Below are 14,705 nucleotides of genomic sequence, written 5' to 3' on the forward strand. Positions count from 1 at the left end.
ACATATCCTCTAATCCTTTTTAATTCCTACTTATGAGAGAAGCTCCACAATAAAATCCTTACAGCAGAGATCGTCAATTGCCATACAATAATCTACTCTGCTTTAGTTAGAAGACCTGCTTTCACTCAGGATAGTGATGGGTGCCCAGTTTTGATTATCTAGTCTCACTTTTAGCCATTCTACCCAACATCTGGGAAGATGTTCACTTTTGCTCTTTTGCCTTCCCTCCTTCCTGTAGTATGCAACCAAGGCGTACTGAAGGTGGCAGAACAGAAGGACATGCATGCGATTCCTCAATGATTTCGTGGGTCCATAACACCAGTTATAGACTCTGGAGTTCTAGACTTCTCTTCTTTAAGCAATTCCTATTTTATGCTTCAATACTCAACCACATATAATTCCAACAGAATTAGGTCCGAACATTACCTCTCACTGATAGTCCATAAGCAATCACAACAAAAAAAGGGTGGCATTTCCAATTAAAATTAATGCCTGGAAATGCAATGCCTGGAAATGCACATTTACCAAGATTTTAAATAAAAGTAATTATATAATAGTTAATGCAAACAATCACCTTATAAATGACATTAAAAAGAGTAAGAGATTATTAATGATCTTTGGCATGGGAAAATAAAGGATGAAATCACAGCTACTTAGCAAATCTGATAAATATAAAGTATCAATTGTACCTAAGATTAATTACCCAGTTAAGTTACTACTAATACCGACTCACTTAGGGGTTAAGCACGCTTTCTTTTATATACATGCAACACCACCACTGGATAACAGGAGAATAAGGTTAAAGTAAATCAAAAAGAATCACTTCTACATACTAATTTTAACGTACTATAAGGTACAGTTCTAAAGGCACTGTAAGAAAAAAGTTCATCAGTCCCTGATATTTTTATTCCATAGAAATCACAATTGTTTACTATCATCTACTGGCTATGTGACCTTAGATAATTAATCTCTCCAAAATATTAATAACACTATCTTAGGTCTACCGTGATGATTAAATGAGAGATATATAAAATACTCAATCGAATGTTGGCATATACTAAGCAAGCCACAAAAGGTATTTGTCACTTTTTTTTTTAAATTGCTGACCAATTTTATATCTGTGATTTTCAATAATGTCTGGTCTTTAAATTATATTTTTAGCTGTAAATTTATTCCTTTAAAATAAAGATATTTAACAGGTCGTTCAACATAAAGTCCAAAAAAATCTGAAAAGTTTTGTTATTCTTCATCTGTTTAATTCATAAAAAATTGAAATTCTAAAATATTACTTACCTGGATTTAAAGCAAAATTATCTATTAAACTCTTCCAAGCAATAAAAGCTATTTTTTTAATTATAGGTGTTCCGCTACGAAATCCCAGTTCTTCCAGCTGTAATAAAGAATTAATGAAACTCCCACTTCGATGCAAGGTCTAAAAAAAGAAAAATTATTAAGAAGTTATGTACCTGTCTGAAACAATACATACAAGCACTATTATCATTCACTGGTATAATTCATTGTTTTAGCTACATAAAGTCTTAGGAATTTAAATTTTCAAAAGTATTGAGTTCTATATGCATATTAAACATTCAAGATCACAAAATACAAAGCTCCATAAGCAGATAATACATAACATAGAACATTTCTACTAAACAATCCAAAGTGGCTACAAACTACATATAACCTGACAGAATATAAAGAACAAAAACTCTAGAAAATCATAATGAATACATAAGAAAACTACTAGAGCTAATAAAATTAACAACGCTGTAGAGTACAAGATCAATATGCATCCATTATGTTTCTACACATCAGCAACAAACAACCTGAAAAGGAAGTTAGAAAAGTAATTCCATTTACAATTAACGCCTAAAAGAATTACTTGGGAAAAAATCTAACCAAGAAGGTGAAACTTATATACACTAAAAGCTATAAAGCACTGTTGAAATTTAAAGAGCCCTAAATAAGTGGAAAACCATCCTATGTTCATGGGTAAAAATATTTAACATCATTAAAATGTCAATACTACCCAAAGCATGCTACAGATTCAACACAATCTCTATCAAAATTCCAAGTCTTTTTTCACAGAAAATCAATCCTCAAATTCAATATGAAATTGCAAAGAGTCTCAAATGGCCAAAATATTTCTGGAAAGAAAAAGTTGCAGGACTCATACTTCTTTAACTTCCATACTACAAAACTATAGATATTAAAACGTATCATAGTGACATAAAGACAAACATAGAATAGCAGCCCCAAAAATAAATTGTTGCATATACTACCAACTGATGTTTTACAAAGGTGCCAAGACCATTCGATAAGGAAAAAGTCTAACAAATGGTGTTGGGAAAACTGAATGCTCACATGCAAAAATAATGAACAAGGCCCTTCCTTGCCTTACATACAAAAGTAAACTTAAAATGGATCAAAGATCAAAACTTAACAAATTAGAACTATAAAACTAGATGACAGGAGGAAGTATTCAAGACATTGGATTTGGCAACAGCTTCATAGAAATGACGCCAAACGCACAGGCAACAAAAAATAGTTATCCGTTATCTATTTTCACTGTTTCATAAAAATTAACTTTTATGCATTAAAGGACAGTATGAAGAAAGCAAACTCAACCTACGAAATAGGAACGAATATTTGCAAATCATGTCTAAGTGATCGATATCTAGAAGAACATCTACAACTCAACAAAACCCAAACCCAATTTAAAAATGATAAAGGCTTTTCTGTCATGGGTTGTGTATAGTAACCTCTTAGGTCTCTGAATTTCAAAAATTTAAGGCTTCTTTACCCCTCGACAGCTTGGTGACCATTACCATACCACTAAACCACCACCACTGCTATGGATTATGACTGAGATCATTATGAGAAAAGAAGGAAAGTCGAGAGGCTCATGAATGTTAAAAGACAGACATGACTGGTTTGAAAGCTAAGCTCTACCAAAGACAGCAGCAATCTGAGAAAATAAAAACATCAAAATGCATGAAAGGAGAGACACCAAGCAAAAGAATGCTGAAGACTCTACAGAAAACAGTAGTGTCATCTGCTGGATAGAGAGAACGCAATCCCAAGCAAAAGTAGCTTCAAATAAAATAAAATTTAAAAAAAAAAAAAAAAAAAAGAGGAAAGACCCTCTGCCCAAGTTTCACAGCCAGAGAGAAACAAAAATTAAATTATTTGAACAGTAAAAAGAAAAAAGAATACATAAAAGAAGTTTGTTACTAAATTTTGCTATTGGAAATGGCTTTATATGAAAACTACCTAAATATGAAAGATTCCTTAGGCCAATGGACTTTGGTTTCAAGTAATCTTTTGCCTCGCAATATATGGTGTAAACAAAAATCCCTCATCCCTACTACATGTAACTTTGGGTATTACTACCAAAGGTACTGTCACTAACGTGAATGTTGAGTAAGCTGGGTCTAATGACAGGAGGCTATAGATTCTCTGGAGGAAAACTGCCCAAGTTACTAACGATCCTGAAAATGTCGAATGCATAAATACGATCTTACTAGCTTGACTGCTGTTTCACACAATTAACTCCTTACAATTATTGAAGACTATAGATCAATGAGGAAAACCACCATTACTATGTTTCTGAATACTATCCAATAGTCTTACATTTCCACAATCATCAAGAAAACTATTTATCATATTGTAAAAGACTAAAAGGGCCCAATTTAAAAAAAAAAAAATTCTGGAATGGCTATTATCAAAAAACAGGAAACTAACAAGTTTTGACAAGGGTGTGGAGAAATTTGAATCCTTGTGCATTACTGACAATATAAATGGTGCAGCTGCTGTGGGGTTTGGAAGTTTCCCAAAAAACCAAACATGGAGCTCTATATGAACCAGCAATTCCACTCTTATGTATATACACAAAAGAACTGAAAAAGAACCCAACAGATATTTATTTGTACACCAATGTTCACAGCAGCATTATTCATAATAACCAAAAGGTTAAGACGAGCCAAATATCCATCAACAAATGAATGGATAAACAAAGTGAGGTATATACACACAAAATAATCATTTGATCATAAAGAGGAATGAAATTTTATTATGTGCTACAACACAGCTAGACCCGAAAAATTACGCTTAGTGAAATAATTCACAGAAAGGCAAATAATGTAGAACTGCACTTATATGGGAGCATTAGCAAATTCTAGGTGCTCCCATATAAGTGCAGTTCCATCTAGACAGAAAGCAGACTAAAAGTTACCAGAGGCTGGAAGGAAGGGAGCAGAGGGAGTTATTGCTTAACATGTTTAGAGTCTTTGTTGGGGATAATGAAAAAGTTTTGGGTATAGTGACGTTTACCTAACTTGTAAATGTATTTAATGCCACTGAACTATACACTTAGGATGGCTGTACACAGTAAGGAAAAACACTTTCCCCCACCCCCACAATAAAACCTGGCTTAAAGATAAAACATAAAATCAATTCTCAATATTCACCATAGTTAATACTCTAAGGACATCTTCAACACTGTATTAATGAATACTGAGCCATTGCTCCTAGGAAAACTGCAGGGTTAAGTTACAACAAGCCTCTGGTCACATTCTTGTCAATGAATATACAACTTTGTATTATATTTATTTCTATTTAAAGACACCTCGGGTAATATAAAACCAGGCACTACTTAACTACAGGGATATGTTCTGAGAAGTGTTATCAATTTCATTGTGTGAACAAACCTATATGGTGTAGCCTACTTACACACCTAGACTGTATGGTATAGTCTGTTGTTCCCAGGCTACACACCAGTATAGCATGTTACTGAACAAAACATGAAATTCAATCGAACACAACAGAAAATGATGCAACTAAGATGTGATAAGCCCACAATGTGTGAGGCTGCTGCCAGGGTAACAAGGTACAGTTTTACAGCAATTTTTTTTTAGTAAGTAGAAGAGGAGACTCAAAAATAACAGTAGTATAATAAATACGTAAACCAGTAACATTAGTTTACTGTCATTAACAAGAATTACGGGCAGTACATAACTTCGTGATATACTTTTATACAGTTAGCAATGCAGGTCTATTTACAACGGCATCACCACAAACACATAATAACGGCGTCCTTAAGCAATAGGAATTTTTCAGCTCCATTATAATCTTATGGGACCACCATCATATACGTGGTCCACTGCTGACAAAAACTGTTATGTGGCACATGACTACATCATTGATTCACTGACACTGAACTCACACCAACAGCATTATAACTCATGCCTGAACAAAGGTTATCTAACACCCACATTTTTCTATTTAAGGCACATCAGTCTTCCTATACTTCAGAAACAGAGAGCACTTCGTTAAGGGGCTATTAAAAAATGCAATCACCAAGAAAAAGATCAAAATATGAAAAATGTTGACACTAACTGGACCATGAAAAGACAATTGTTCAAGGAACACTGAAGCTAAAAACAAAAGGGCAGAGTATACCCTGTTCAACGTCAGCTGGGAACATATGCACTGTGGAACTTAATATTTTTTGCCATTCTACATGACTATTAAACACACTTGTAATAACTGGAAGAAATTATACTGCACAAGTACTGATGTTGGGTTTATCAATAAATTTTAGTGAGCAGAAGAATTTGCATAAGTGGTATGACGAATGAGTTTTGGCTATGCTATGTAAAGCTAAGCAATGAAGGGGGGTCTAGTATGTAAAACTGGGATCTGTTAACTGTGGACTTACCTTCCCGAGAAGTTTGACAAACAAAGGCCATAATTTTAAAACATAAGTCTCATTTTTATTCATAAATAGCTTTTGGAGTTCTGAAAGTAAGTTCTGCAAACAAAAGCAAAAATATTTACCAAAAGGACTCTTGGAAAGAAATATAATCTGCAGTATCAAATCAGCTGATTATCTCAGCCAGTGACTTTACTCAATGCTCTATTAGAAAAACTTTCATGCATATAACAAAGCTAAGAATTTAATGATGTCCAAATATAAATACCATTAATTAACATTTTACTATGCTTGTTTATCACATATCTGGCCATTCTTCCATCCATCAATGCAGCTTAATTTTTCTATCAATACTTTCCCCTATAAACTTCAGCATGCATATCATTAATTGTAATTCAAATAATAATGCTTCAACTTCTCACTCTAGTAACTTTAAAAATACATTAATAGCTTCATAGATAATAGATATCTGGGAAATTTTAATTCAAATTTATAAGAAATTTTATATAGGATCTTTAAAAAGTAATAAACTTTTCGGAATGCAAAAATTCCCAAAGACAAGGGAGATACTTTATTAGACTTCAAACATTACCATGAAGTAGTTTTAAATATGAACAAACAAAACCCTAGGTTTTTAGAATCTGAAAGGCTCCTTCACTGCCTGGATTATTGCAATATCTCATAACTCGTTTCCCTGCTTGTACACAATCCCCTCTAGTCTTTTCTCAACATAGTGTGAGAGAGATCCCTTTAAAATTTATGTCAGTACATGTATCATTCCTAGACTCAAAATCTTCAAGCATATTTGTCAACATAATCCAGAGTGAAACGCAGCAAATGCCTTACAATGACCCCCAGGGTCCTATGTGATTTGGCCCTGTTTCTCTGAAATCACCTCCTACTCCTCACCCTCACTAACTCTATCACACTGTCCAGTATTTGCTGAACACAACCATCAGAGCAGGGCCTTTTGCTCTCATGTTTCCCCCATATAGCTAAGTCCTGTATTACCTTTAAATCACTGTTCAAGTATCTCATTTGTTTTTCTTCCCTGACAACTACACCTCACTCTTCCTAAGGACACACTCCATCCAGTCCCTGCTATTCTCCAGGGTGCTCCTCACTTATATACTATGTACTTTTTCACTTTTTCTCTCACTAGAAAACAAGCTCCACATGTTCCTTTTGTTCTCTGGTACCTGAAACAATACCCAGCATATAATACGTGCTCAATAAATACTGCAAATGTTACAAGAACAGAGGTTAAAAACCTAAAGCCTGGGGCAAGTAATAACATTAGGAATTATACATACTAGATGCATTTATGTACATTAAATTTATAATAATTCAAATAGCAATGAATTAACGTTCTCCCTTTTTCAATAATGCAATCCCTTTCAATCACCATTCACTGAGGATGAGGTAAAATGCCTGGATCACAGTAACACAAAATAGACAATTTTCCTCTTTACTGTACTATAGGAACAGTATGCCTACACTAACTTAAGCAATTCTTTGTTCAAAGAGGAATTTCGGAGATCACAGTACAATTGTACAAATATGAGCCCTAAGCTTGGTGCAGAACCTTACAAAGTATTCAAAAATCTTTACATAAAGTAACACTTACAGTAGTCATTAGCTGCTCCGTGATAGATGCTATTTCTTGTTGTTTCTGAAGCAACAATGGCATTCCCATCTCTAAAGCAGTTGCTCCCCGCAAATGTACCTTTGGGGCTGAATGAACCACTAATGGTATGACTAGTTTTGCCCATCTAATTGACTCTTCTCCCATTTGAATTGGGGCTTGTTCAATTAACCTATAACAGAGAAATCAATGAATATTAGCTTAACCTCACCTTTTTTATCTGAACTACCAGAAAAAAAACAGCACACAGGAATATGGATAGTATGGCCCATTTGTTTTAGACTATATACATGTATGTATACATGCGATAAAAAAAGAACTAATTTTTACTTGCTAATTTTTAGATTTCTATATTTTTATAAACTTTTAAAATAAAATTATGCCTTCATATTAAAATTTTTAAAATAGTAATTTTATACAATTAAATCCAATGTTCTCAAAGGAGAGGACAGGCAGAGAATTGTGACATAATGTGAGCATCAATCAGGGCATCAGAACACTAAGCAGTTAGAGCAAATAGCTCAGCTACTGAAGTAAACTATAAAACAGAGGTAAGAAAAAGCATATAAAAAGTCTGTGCTATTAGCATCTCCATTACAAAGCAAGGATGGGTAGTAAAAAGGTAGGGGATGTTCTCATTCTCACATGTGCTGCTAGGCACTGTTAATGACTGCCTAAACACTCCTTTTAACTCACTTGGGTGTCTACATTATTTTTCACACTCCTGCCAAAGCCTTAACAGAAATAATCTTTAAAACCAAAACTGTTAGCAGAAGCAGCCTAACCAAGGCTTTAAGACTATCTCAAGTCTACAGCCATGCTATCCTGAACAAGCCTGATCCCATCTGATCTCGGAAGCTAAGCAGAGTTGGGCCTGGTTACTACTTAGACAGAAAACCACCTAGGAAGACCAGGTGCTGTAGGCGAAAAAAAAATGAGGGATTGTAAACTGACAAGGTCCTTGCAATCTGCGTGGTTAATCAATCAAGGGTTGCCTTGCATTAAAACACACACACACAAACAAAACAAAACTCTCAGTAAAATAAGCAAAGAAACCTACTAACTTATGTACATCTTTCTTCTTCCTGTTACTTTGTTCTTGAGACTTTTACTCTAGGATATATTTTTTTCTTTTACTGTCTAACTCGAACTCAAGTCCCAAAAGTCCACTCCTTGAAATAAGTTCTAAATTTACTGAAACTATTCCTCCAATTTGTACAGTATCCAAATTCATACCTTATGATGACATTTAATGCTTCATAATCAACAGTAGACTGCACCTCTCCTTTATTAAAAACTATTTCTAATAAATCAATTATACTTGGTACCTAAAAGACAAAATCAAATAAATACAAATCAAATAAGATGAATTTTTTAAATGGCATGTAGTTAAAAGACATATGTAAAAACTGTACTTACTACTTTACCAACAACTTCAGTTGAGAATGTCTGCTTGGATATCACCCAAAGTGCCCTAGTACGTACATTTTTGTCTGAACTCTTAGCAACATCATTCAGTTTTGAAAATAGTTCTTTAATATTTGTCTCTGAAAAACAAGCAGCTTTAATTATGCAAGTGTTTACATCCTTTAAAATATCAAAGAGAAAAATATCATATTCTTTGTCAAGAAATTAAATGCATATCTAGAGAGGACCAGAGAACCAATGCTGATATCAAACTTCTTGCCAAAACATGAAAATATCTAAGATGGAAAGGCATATTCAGAGAAAACAGATAACAGACTCCAAATTAGATATTTGGTACAGTTGAAATAATTTTATAAGTCTCATTAGGTTTGAACATACACAATTTTTGGCAAGATGTTATAAACTACACCTCTGCTCTAAAATGACCTACCTCAGAAAAAAAAAATGGTGACAACTTTCTGACATTCTTATTCTCTAGTCTTGATTTCGCCTCTAAATATCACCTCCTAGGTTTCCTTTACCATGGCAAACTACAGAGCAACAAGTAACATTTGTTGAAAACTTAGAAAGTATCAGGTCCTGTGCTTTCATAACCACTTTTAATTCCAAATCATCCCACTTACCACTATGTAAAAGAACTTTCCTATTCAGCATACCCCTTTATTTCACAGGCTTACATAAAGTAAATCAGCAGTTCTCAACCTTTTTGGCACCAGTGACTGGTGCTCCTTTGAGAATCTAATGCCTGATGATGTGAGGTGGAGCTGAGGCAGTGATGCTAGCACTGGGGAGTGGCTGCAAATACAGATGAAGCTTTGCTTGCCCACTGCTCACCTCCTGCTATGCAGCTCTCAGTTCCTAACAAGTTACAGACTGGTACCCAGTCTCCAGCCCAGGGATTTAGGACCCCTGAAGTAAATGACCGTCTAAATGATCTTCCAAAGCAGATGTGTTTTACAAAGGACAAAATTCAGTCCATAGCAATTATTTTTTAATAAGTTTTCAGAGCTATGTCCAAAAAAAGAAAAGAAATTTTCCAATGACAATCTAAACATTTCTTAAAAGGAAATCCTAAACTGTAAATTATGTATCTAATAGAAATAACAGTACTTTTAACGATATCAAAAATTTATACTTAGAAACTCTTAAAAACATTAAGTCATAATAAGTTTAACTACCTGATAATCCTGAGGTAATTTTCGGATTATATAAGCAATATCCCAAGGCCTGTAGAGCAGCACAACTGAGCTCTGAGTTTTGACTGGTAATATGAGTCTATCAAAAGAAAAAAAAAAAAAACACGTTACAAATGAGTACAACTGTGAATCAATTTTTAGAATAAAATTTGATTAAAATCAATTATTTCATTTAAATTAAATCAATCTTTAAAAGTAGATGAAACAGCAGTAAAATCAGGAAGCCAATATACAGCTTGGCAAAGAAAGGAAAAAACTAAATAGTTCAACTAGATATGACATTTTTCCTAAAAGATAAAGAACATCATACATCTGAAAGGTAAGAAAAAGAAGCCAAGTGGAAGATGCTAAAGACACTAAGCAAAAAATAAATAACAGGAGCAAAGACCTTCCACAAAGAGTAAGCAAACACTCAAACACAAAAGCTGACATCCTAGCTTTAGAGTAGAATGACACTTCTATGACAGAGGGGGAGTGTTGAAATGTATTACTGAGTAAAGTGCTAGGAGCATTAAGCATTATTCCAATCTTTAAAAAAATCCCTATTTCAAATTTAAGAGAATACGAATTCGTGTCCATCTGAAATTCAAAGCCCAACTCATTATGTATGCAAAAGCTATAAAATCTCAAACTCGTCAAAGGCAGTCCTGCTATATCTCCCAACCCTATATAATTTGTAATCCTGTGTCTTTCCTGGCACCATTTCCTATTCCAAAGTGATTTATGTTCAAATCCCATTTCTCTCCATCAGATAGCCAAAAAGTCCTTGACTATTCGTTACTCTTGAGCAGGAAGAATAAATGTCAGTAGCCAAATTATATGAACAGGTACTTCCCTGGGGCATCCCTTTCATAGAGAGTCAAACAAAATGTAAAACCAAACCCTGGAGTATAAGGAATATTAAGGTAATTGGTTCAGACAACTACAAACAATCTTAAACACTTAAGACTGTATCACCTGGATAACATCTACCATGTATCTGTGATCAACTTTCATTAAATACGTATTACCTGAAAGTATTCCTTAACAGTGATGTCATCTTCAAAAATGTTTTGGGTTCACAGAAACAATACTAAGAGAATTCTAAACAGTAACATAGAAACATTTTATTTCAGCTAGTTGTGAAGAAAATTCACGTATTCTATCAGTGCTTAATAATTCACACAGAAAGCTGCTGTTGACTGTACTATCAGTAACCACCTAAATGCTTCTAAATAGTGGAGTAGTCAAAAGTTATACGTGAATTTTTGACTGCAGAGGTGAGAAGGGGGTAAATGCCTCCTGTGTTGTCCAAGTACCAAGTGTAATTATTCAAGCATTTTAGCTATAAACTTTATTTACAAACAGTGCAACTTTACTCAAAATGCATGCAATTAATTGAGTTCCTAATTCTATAAGCCAAGTACCAAATATATGAAGATGCATGTCTTCAGCACATCAAATATAAAAATATGCTGAATGGCAGGATGTGTTCTGAGAAATGAATCATTAGGCAATTTCATTATTATGTGAACTTTATAGAGTGTATTTACACAAAACTAGATGGTATAGCCTACTACACACCTAGACTATATAGTATAGCTTATTGCTCCTAGACTACAAACTCCGGCACATTACTGTATGAAACATGAGATTTAAGCACAAGAGGAAATGATGTAATCAAGAGACTTGGTGTAACATGACATACTGTTTTAAAGCAAACCTTTTAAGAACTAAGAAGAGTACACCCTAAAAGCATATAGTAAATATGCAAACCAACAATAGTCATTATCATTATCAAGTATTAATGTATTCTATGTAACTAAATGCTGCTACACTTTTAACACAACTAGCAGCACAATAGGTTTGTTTACATCAGCCTCACTACAAACACGAAAGTAAGGAAAGTAGCGTACTGAGCTATGCTATGTTACTAGGCAATAGTAATTTTTCAGCTCCATTATAATCTTAGTGGACTTTTGCATATTTCATCGGTCCAAGTTGTTGACCAACACATCGTTATGCAAAGCATGACTACACTGGGGATTATTCAAAGGGTAGAGAGTACATCAAATGGCTCAACCTTTAGCCAGAAATCATACTAAAATGTACAGTGAGTACCTTGATAGATTATTTCTGCTTAAAAGCACAAAACAGGTCATAAAAATAAGATCTCAAAGGGATTTTGGAGATTTGAGTTCAATCTCTTCTTTCTAAAAAGAAAACTAAAAGTATCAAGGAAGGTCAAAGCCACAGTGTACTCAAGTGAGGACAAGAATATAAGTCCTCAGTTTGAGGTTAAACTATGCAACCTTCCTATAAACAAGCAATAATAAAGATAACCTTAATAACAGTTTTTTAATCAAGCAAGAGTAGCAAAAACTCAGGGTGAGTGAAAATTTAAAACACGAGTCGCCCACACAGTAGACTGAAGATAAAATTATAGAATCATTTACTTAGAACTCTATTTCTACAAAAGGAGAGAAAAGAGATTAAATAATCTTGATCACTGCTTTTAAATTAAGAGCAAAAGTGTTCAATTCAAATGGCCATGGGCAACTTTAAGCAAATTAGACCAATCTCTTTTGGAAAGGGAAGATTAAAGAGTAACCTCCAAGGGCATGGAGAATTAAGTGAGAGAAAAAGTGTAGGGTAATTGATACACTGTAAGTTTCAAATAGTACTATAATAACCCAATTCTTTTGATGCGTAAACTGGTAAAAACTTTTTTCCCCACAAGTTAAAAGCTATTTTAAAATGGTCACATACCTTTAAAACTTTGCATAATCGAGGAAGTTTTTTCTCAATTTCCATAATGACTTCTTTCCCATCTTCTCCAGTAATACGACTGAAAAGTAGAAAGAACATAAATTTATGCAAATAGCAGACACAAGGAAGTATCACTGCCTAAAACACCTGTATGATATGATCTTTCTAAAGTTTTTATTAGAATTCTGGCAAATTAACCTTGTGCTTAAAAGACACTTAAGGATATACAGGCTATATACAACGCGACATATATCTGAAGCAAAAAAATCCTCAGAATAACTTATGCATCCACAGTGTACAGTTTCACTATGTGAAGAGCAAACAGAAACCTATTTTTAGTTACAAATTTACTAAATCTTTATTATTTTGTACCAGTTGTTATCCTTTCCGAGCAATTTCTCAATAACTAAAGAAAACTCAATGGTTTGCAGGGGGAAAAGTATTGTGAAGCATTAAAATAAAACTCGAATTATTGCCCTCTATTATAGAAAAAAAAATTCTGAGTTGCCACATCGTCCCACTACAAAACCACTCTTCCAGCATGCCCACTTCCAACCAAACTTTTTTTAATCCTTCGACTGCACAACACAGAAAAAAAAGCTTCCTCATTCCCAACCTACCCCTCAGGCAATGCAACAGTAGCCGGGAGCGTCACTTAACACGCACCCATTCTAACCCCTGCACTCGTCCGCGACCCCGGCGTCCTTGCAGCTGGCAGACTTCTGCCTCACCCTACCTTCTTCCCAAGACACCCCAGAACGCCCTGTCCCCACTCCCACAGTGCCTCACCTAGTCAGAGCGAGGTACGCGTCGGTCTGCTCTCCATGGGAAGCGGAAGGCTCTTCCAAAGTCTCCAAAAGCGGTGCAAAGGGACTCTGACCCGGGGCCGTCATATCGGCCACCTTGAGGCACGGAACAGAAGAGAAAATACAGGGATCGATGGAACCAGCCCCGCGGCAGCCCAGCGTGATTCCGGGCCCCAGACCCGCGCGCCCGCCCGCGGCCTCCCTGCCCCACGGATCGCGTCCACACCCCTGGCCCCTGGCGAACTAACCCACGACCCTGACCTCCTCCTATGTCCCAAGCCCACGCTGTACTCCGGCCCAGGCCCTCTCCCGCCACCACTTTCCCGGGCAGCTTTCAACAGGGGGAGGAGACCGGCGTGGGGCGGGAGAAGCCCGAAGAACTAGGTATCTCGCCGCGAGGGGGCAGAGGTGGCGCCAGACGGGGTTTCCCCGCGACCTAGCCCTGTGACCCCCGATATTTACCCCCACGTATGAAGATCAGAACTGCGTCCTCTTCGCCTCTGCTCCGCAGCACCCAAACGCGGCCAGAGCCCGACTCTGCCGGCTCCGACTGTTTACTCTAGCCTGCAGCCCGCTCCCTCCCGGACCAAGATGGCGGCGGGGGCGGGCCCAGCAGCGCGCGGGAGGAGGCAGGCCTGGCGGGAGAAGCTCGAGCAGACCCAGCAGGCAGCGGCGCGCCGAAGTCATCGATCGCTGCCCTCCCCCGCCGCAGCCCCGCCCTGCCATGCCCCGCCCCGCCCCTCCCCGCCCCTCAGGGCACACCTTTCAGGCGGAGATGTTTGGGCCTGAATTTAACCCACCACGGACTTGAAATTCAAAAGTGTGAATGAGATGCCCAGGTTCGCCAGACTACATTTAGTGAGCCACCGGACTGTTTTCGCACTCCAAACCCAGTGCTTGCTGCAGTATTCGCAACAAATGATTTCGCAAGAGAGGTTAACTAGACTGTAATGTTTAATACTGAGAGTCTAGATTGGTCTAGATTCCAGCCCTAGTTCTGCGTGACCTTAGCACGTTCATTTTTCTATGCGTCAATTTCCTCTGTAAGATAAGGGTGATAATAATACCTATTCCAGTTAAGAGCGAAGTTAAAGGAGAGGCCAATGGTTCCCAAATTTTAAGTGTACATAACAATGGTCTGAGGATGTTCATGATTAAACTGCAGATTT

At 36.3% G+C, this 14,705-nt stretch overlaps 1 protein-coding gene and 1 pseudogene across 4 annotated transcripts in view; one reads left to right on the top strand and one right to left on the bottom strand.

The window, feature by feature from the left end:
- RIF1 (replication timing regulatory factor 1) overlaps nt 1-14,143 on the bottom strand; it is a 54,273-nt gene extending 40,130 nt beyond the window's left edge. For 3 of the 4 annotated variants that reach the window (XM_016151111.2, XM_016151110.2, XM_016151112.2), the window contains exons 1-9: nt 13,999-14,143; nt 13,520-13,632; nt 12,731-12,809; nt 9,965-10,061; nt 8,778-8,905; nt 8,595-8,686; nt 7,341-7,530; nt 5,720-5,812; nt 1,294-1,432 (exon numbers count right to left, since the gene is read on the bottom strand). In XM_016151111.2, the coding sequence (XP_016006597.2) occupies nt 1,294-1,432; nt 5,720-5,812; nt 7,341-7,530; nt 8,595-8,686; nt 8,778-8,905; nt 9,965-10,061; nt 12,731-12,809; nt 13,520-13,623 (922 nt within the window). In that variant the 5' untranslated portion in view covers nt 13,624-13,632; nt 13,999-14,143. Of the gene's footprint in view, nt 1-1,293; nt 1,433-5,719; nt 5,813-7,340; nt 7,531-8,594; nt 8,687-8,777; nt 8,906-9,964; nt 10,062-12,730; nt 12,810-13,519; nt 13,633-13,797; nt 13,966-13,998 lie in introns of those variants that run through there. The other variant, XM_016151109.2, reaches the window with a different exon arrangement.
- LOC118613971 lies at nt 8,166-8,284 on the top strand (annotated as a pseudogene).
- Nucleotides 14,144-14,705: the final 562 nt, after the last annotated feature.

Source organism: Rousettus aegyptiacus, unplaced genomic scaffold, assembly GCF_014176215.1.
Source record: "Rousettus aegyptiacus isolate mRouAeg1 unplaced genomic scaffold, mRouAeg1.p scaffold_m13_p_2, whole genome shotgun sequence".
Taxonomy (NCBI): Eukaryota; Metazoa; Chordata; class Mammalia; order Chiroptera; family Pteropodidae; genus Rousettus; species Rousettus aegyptiacus.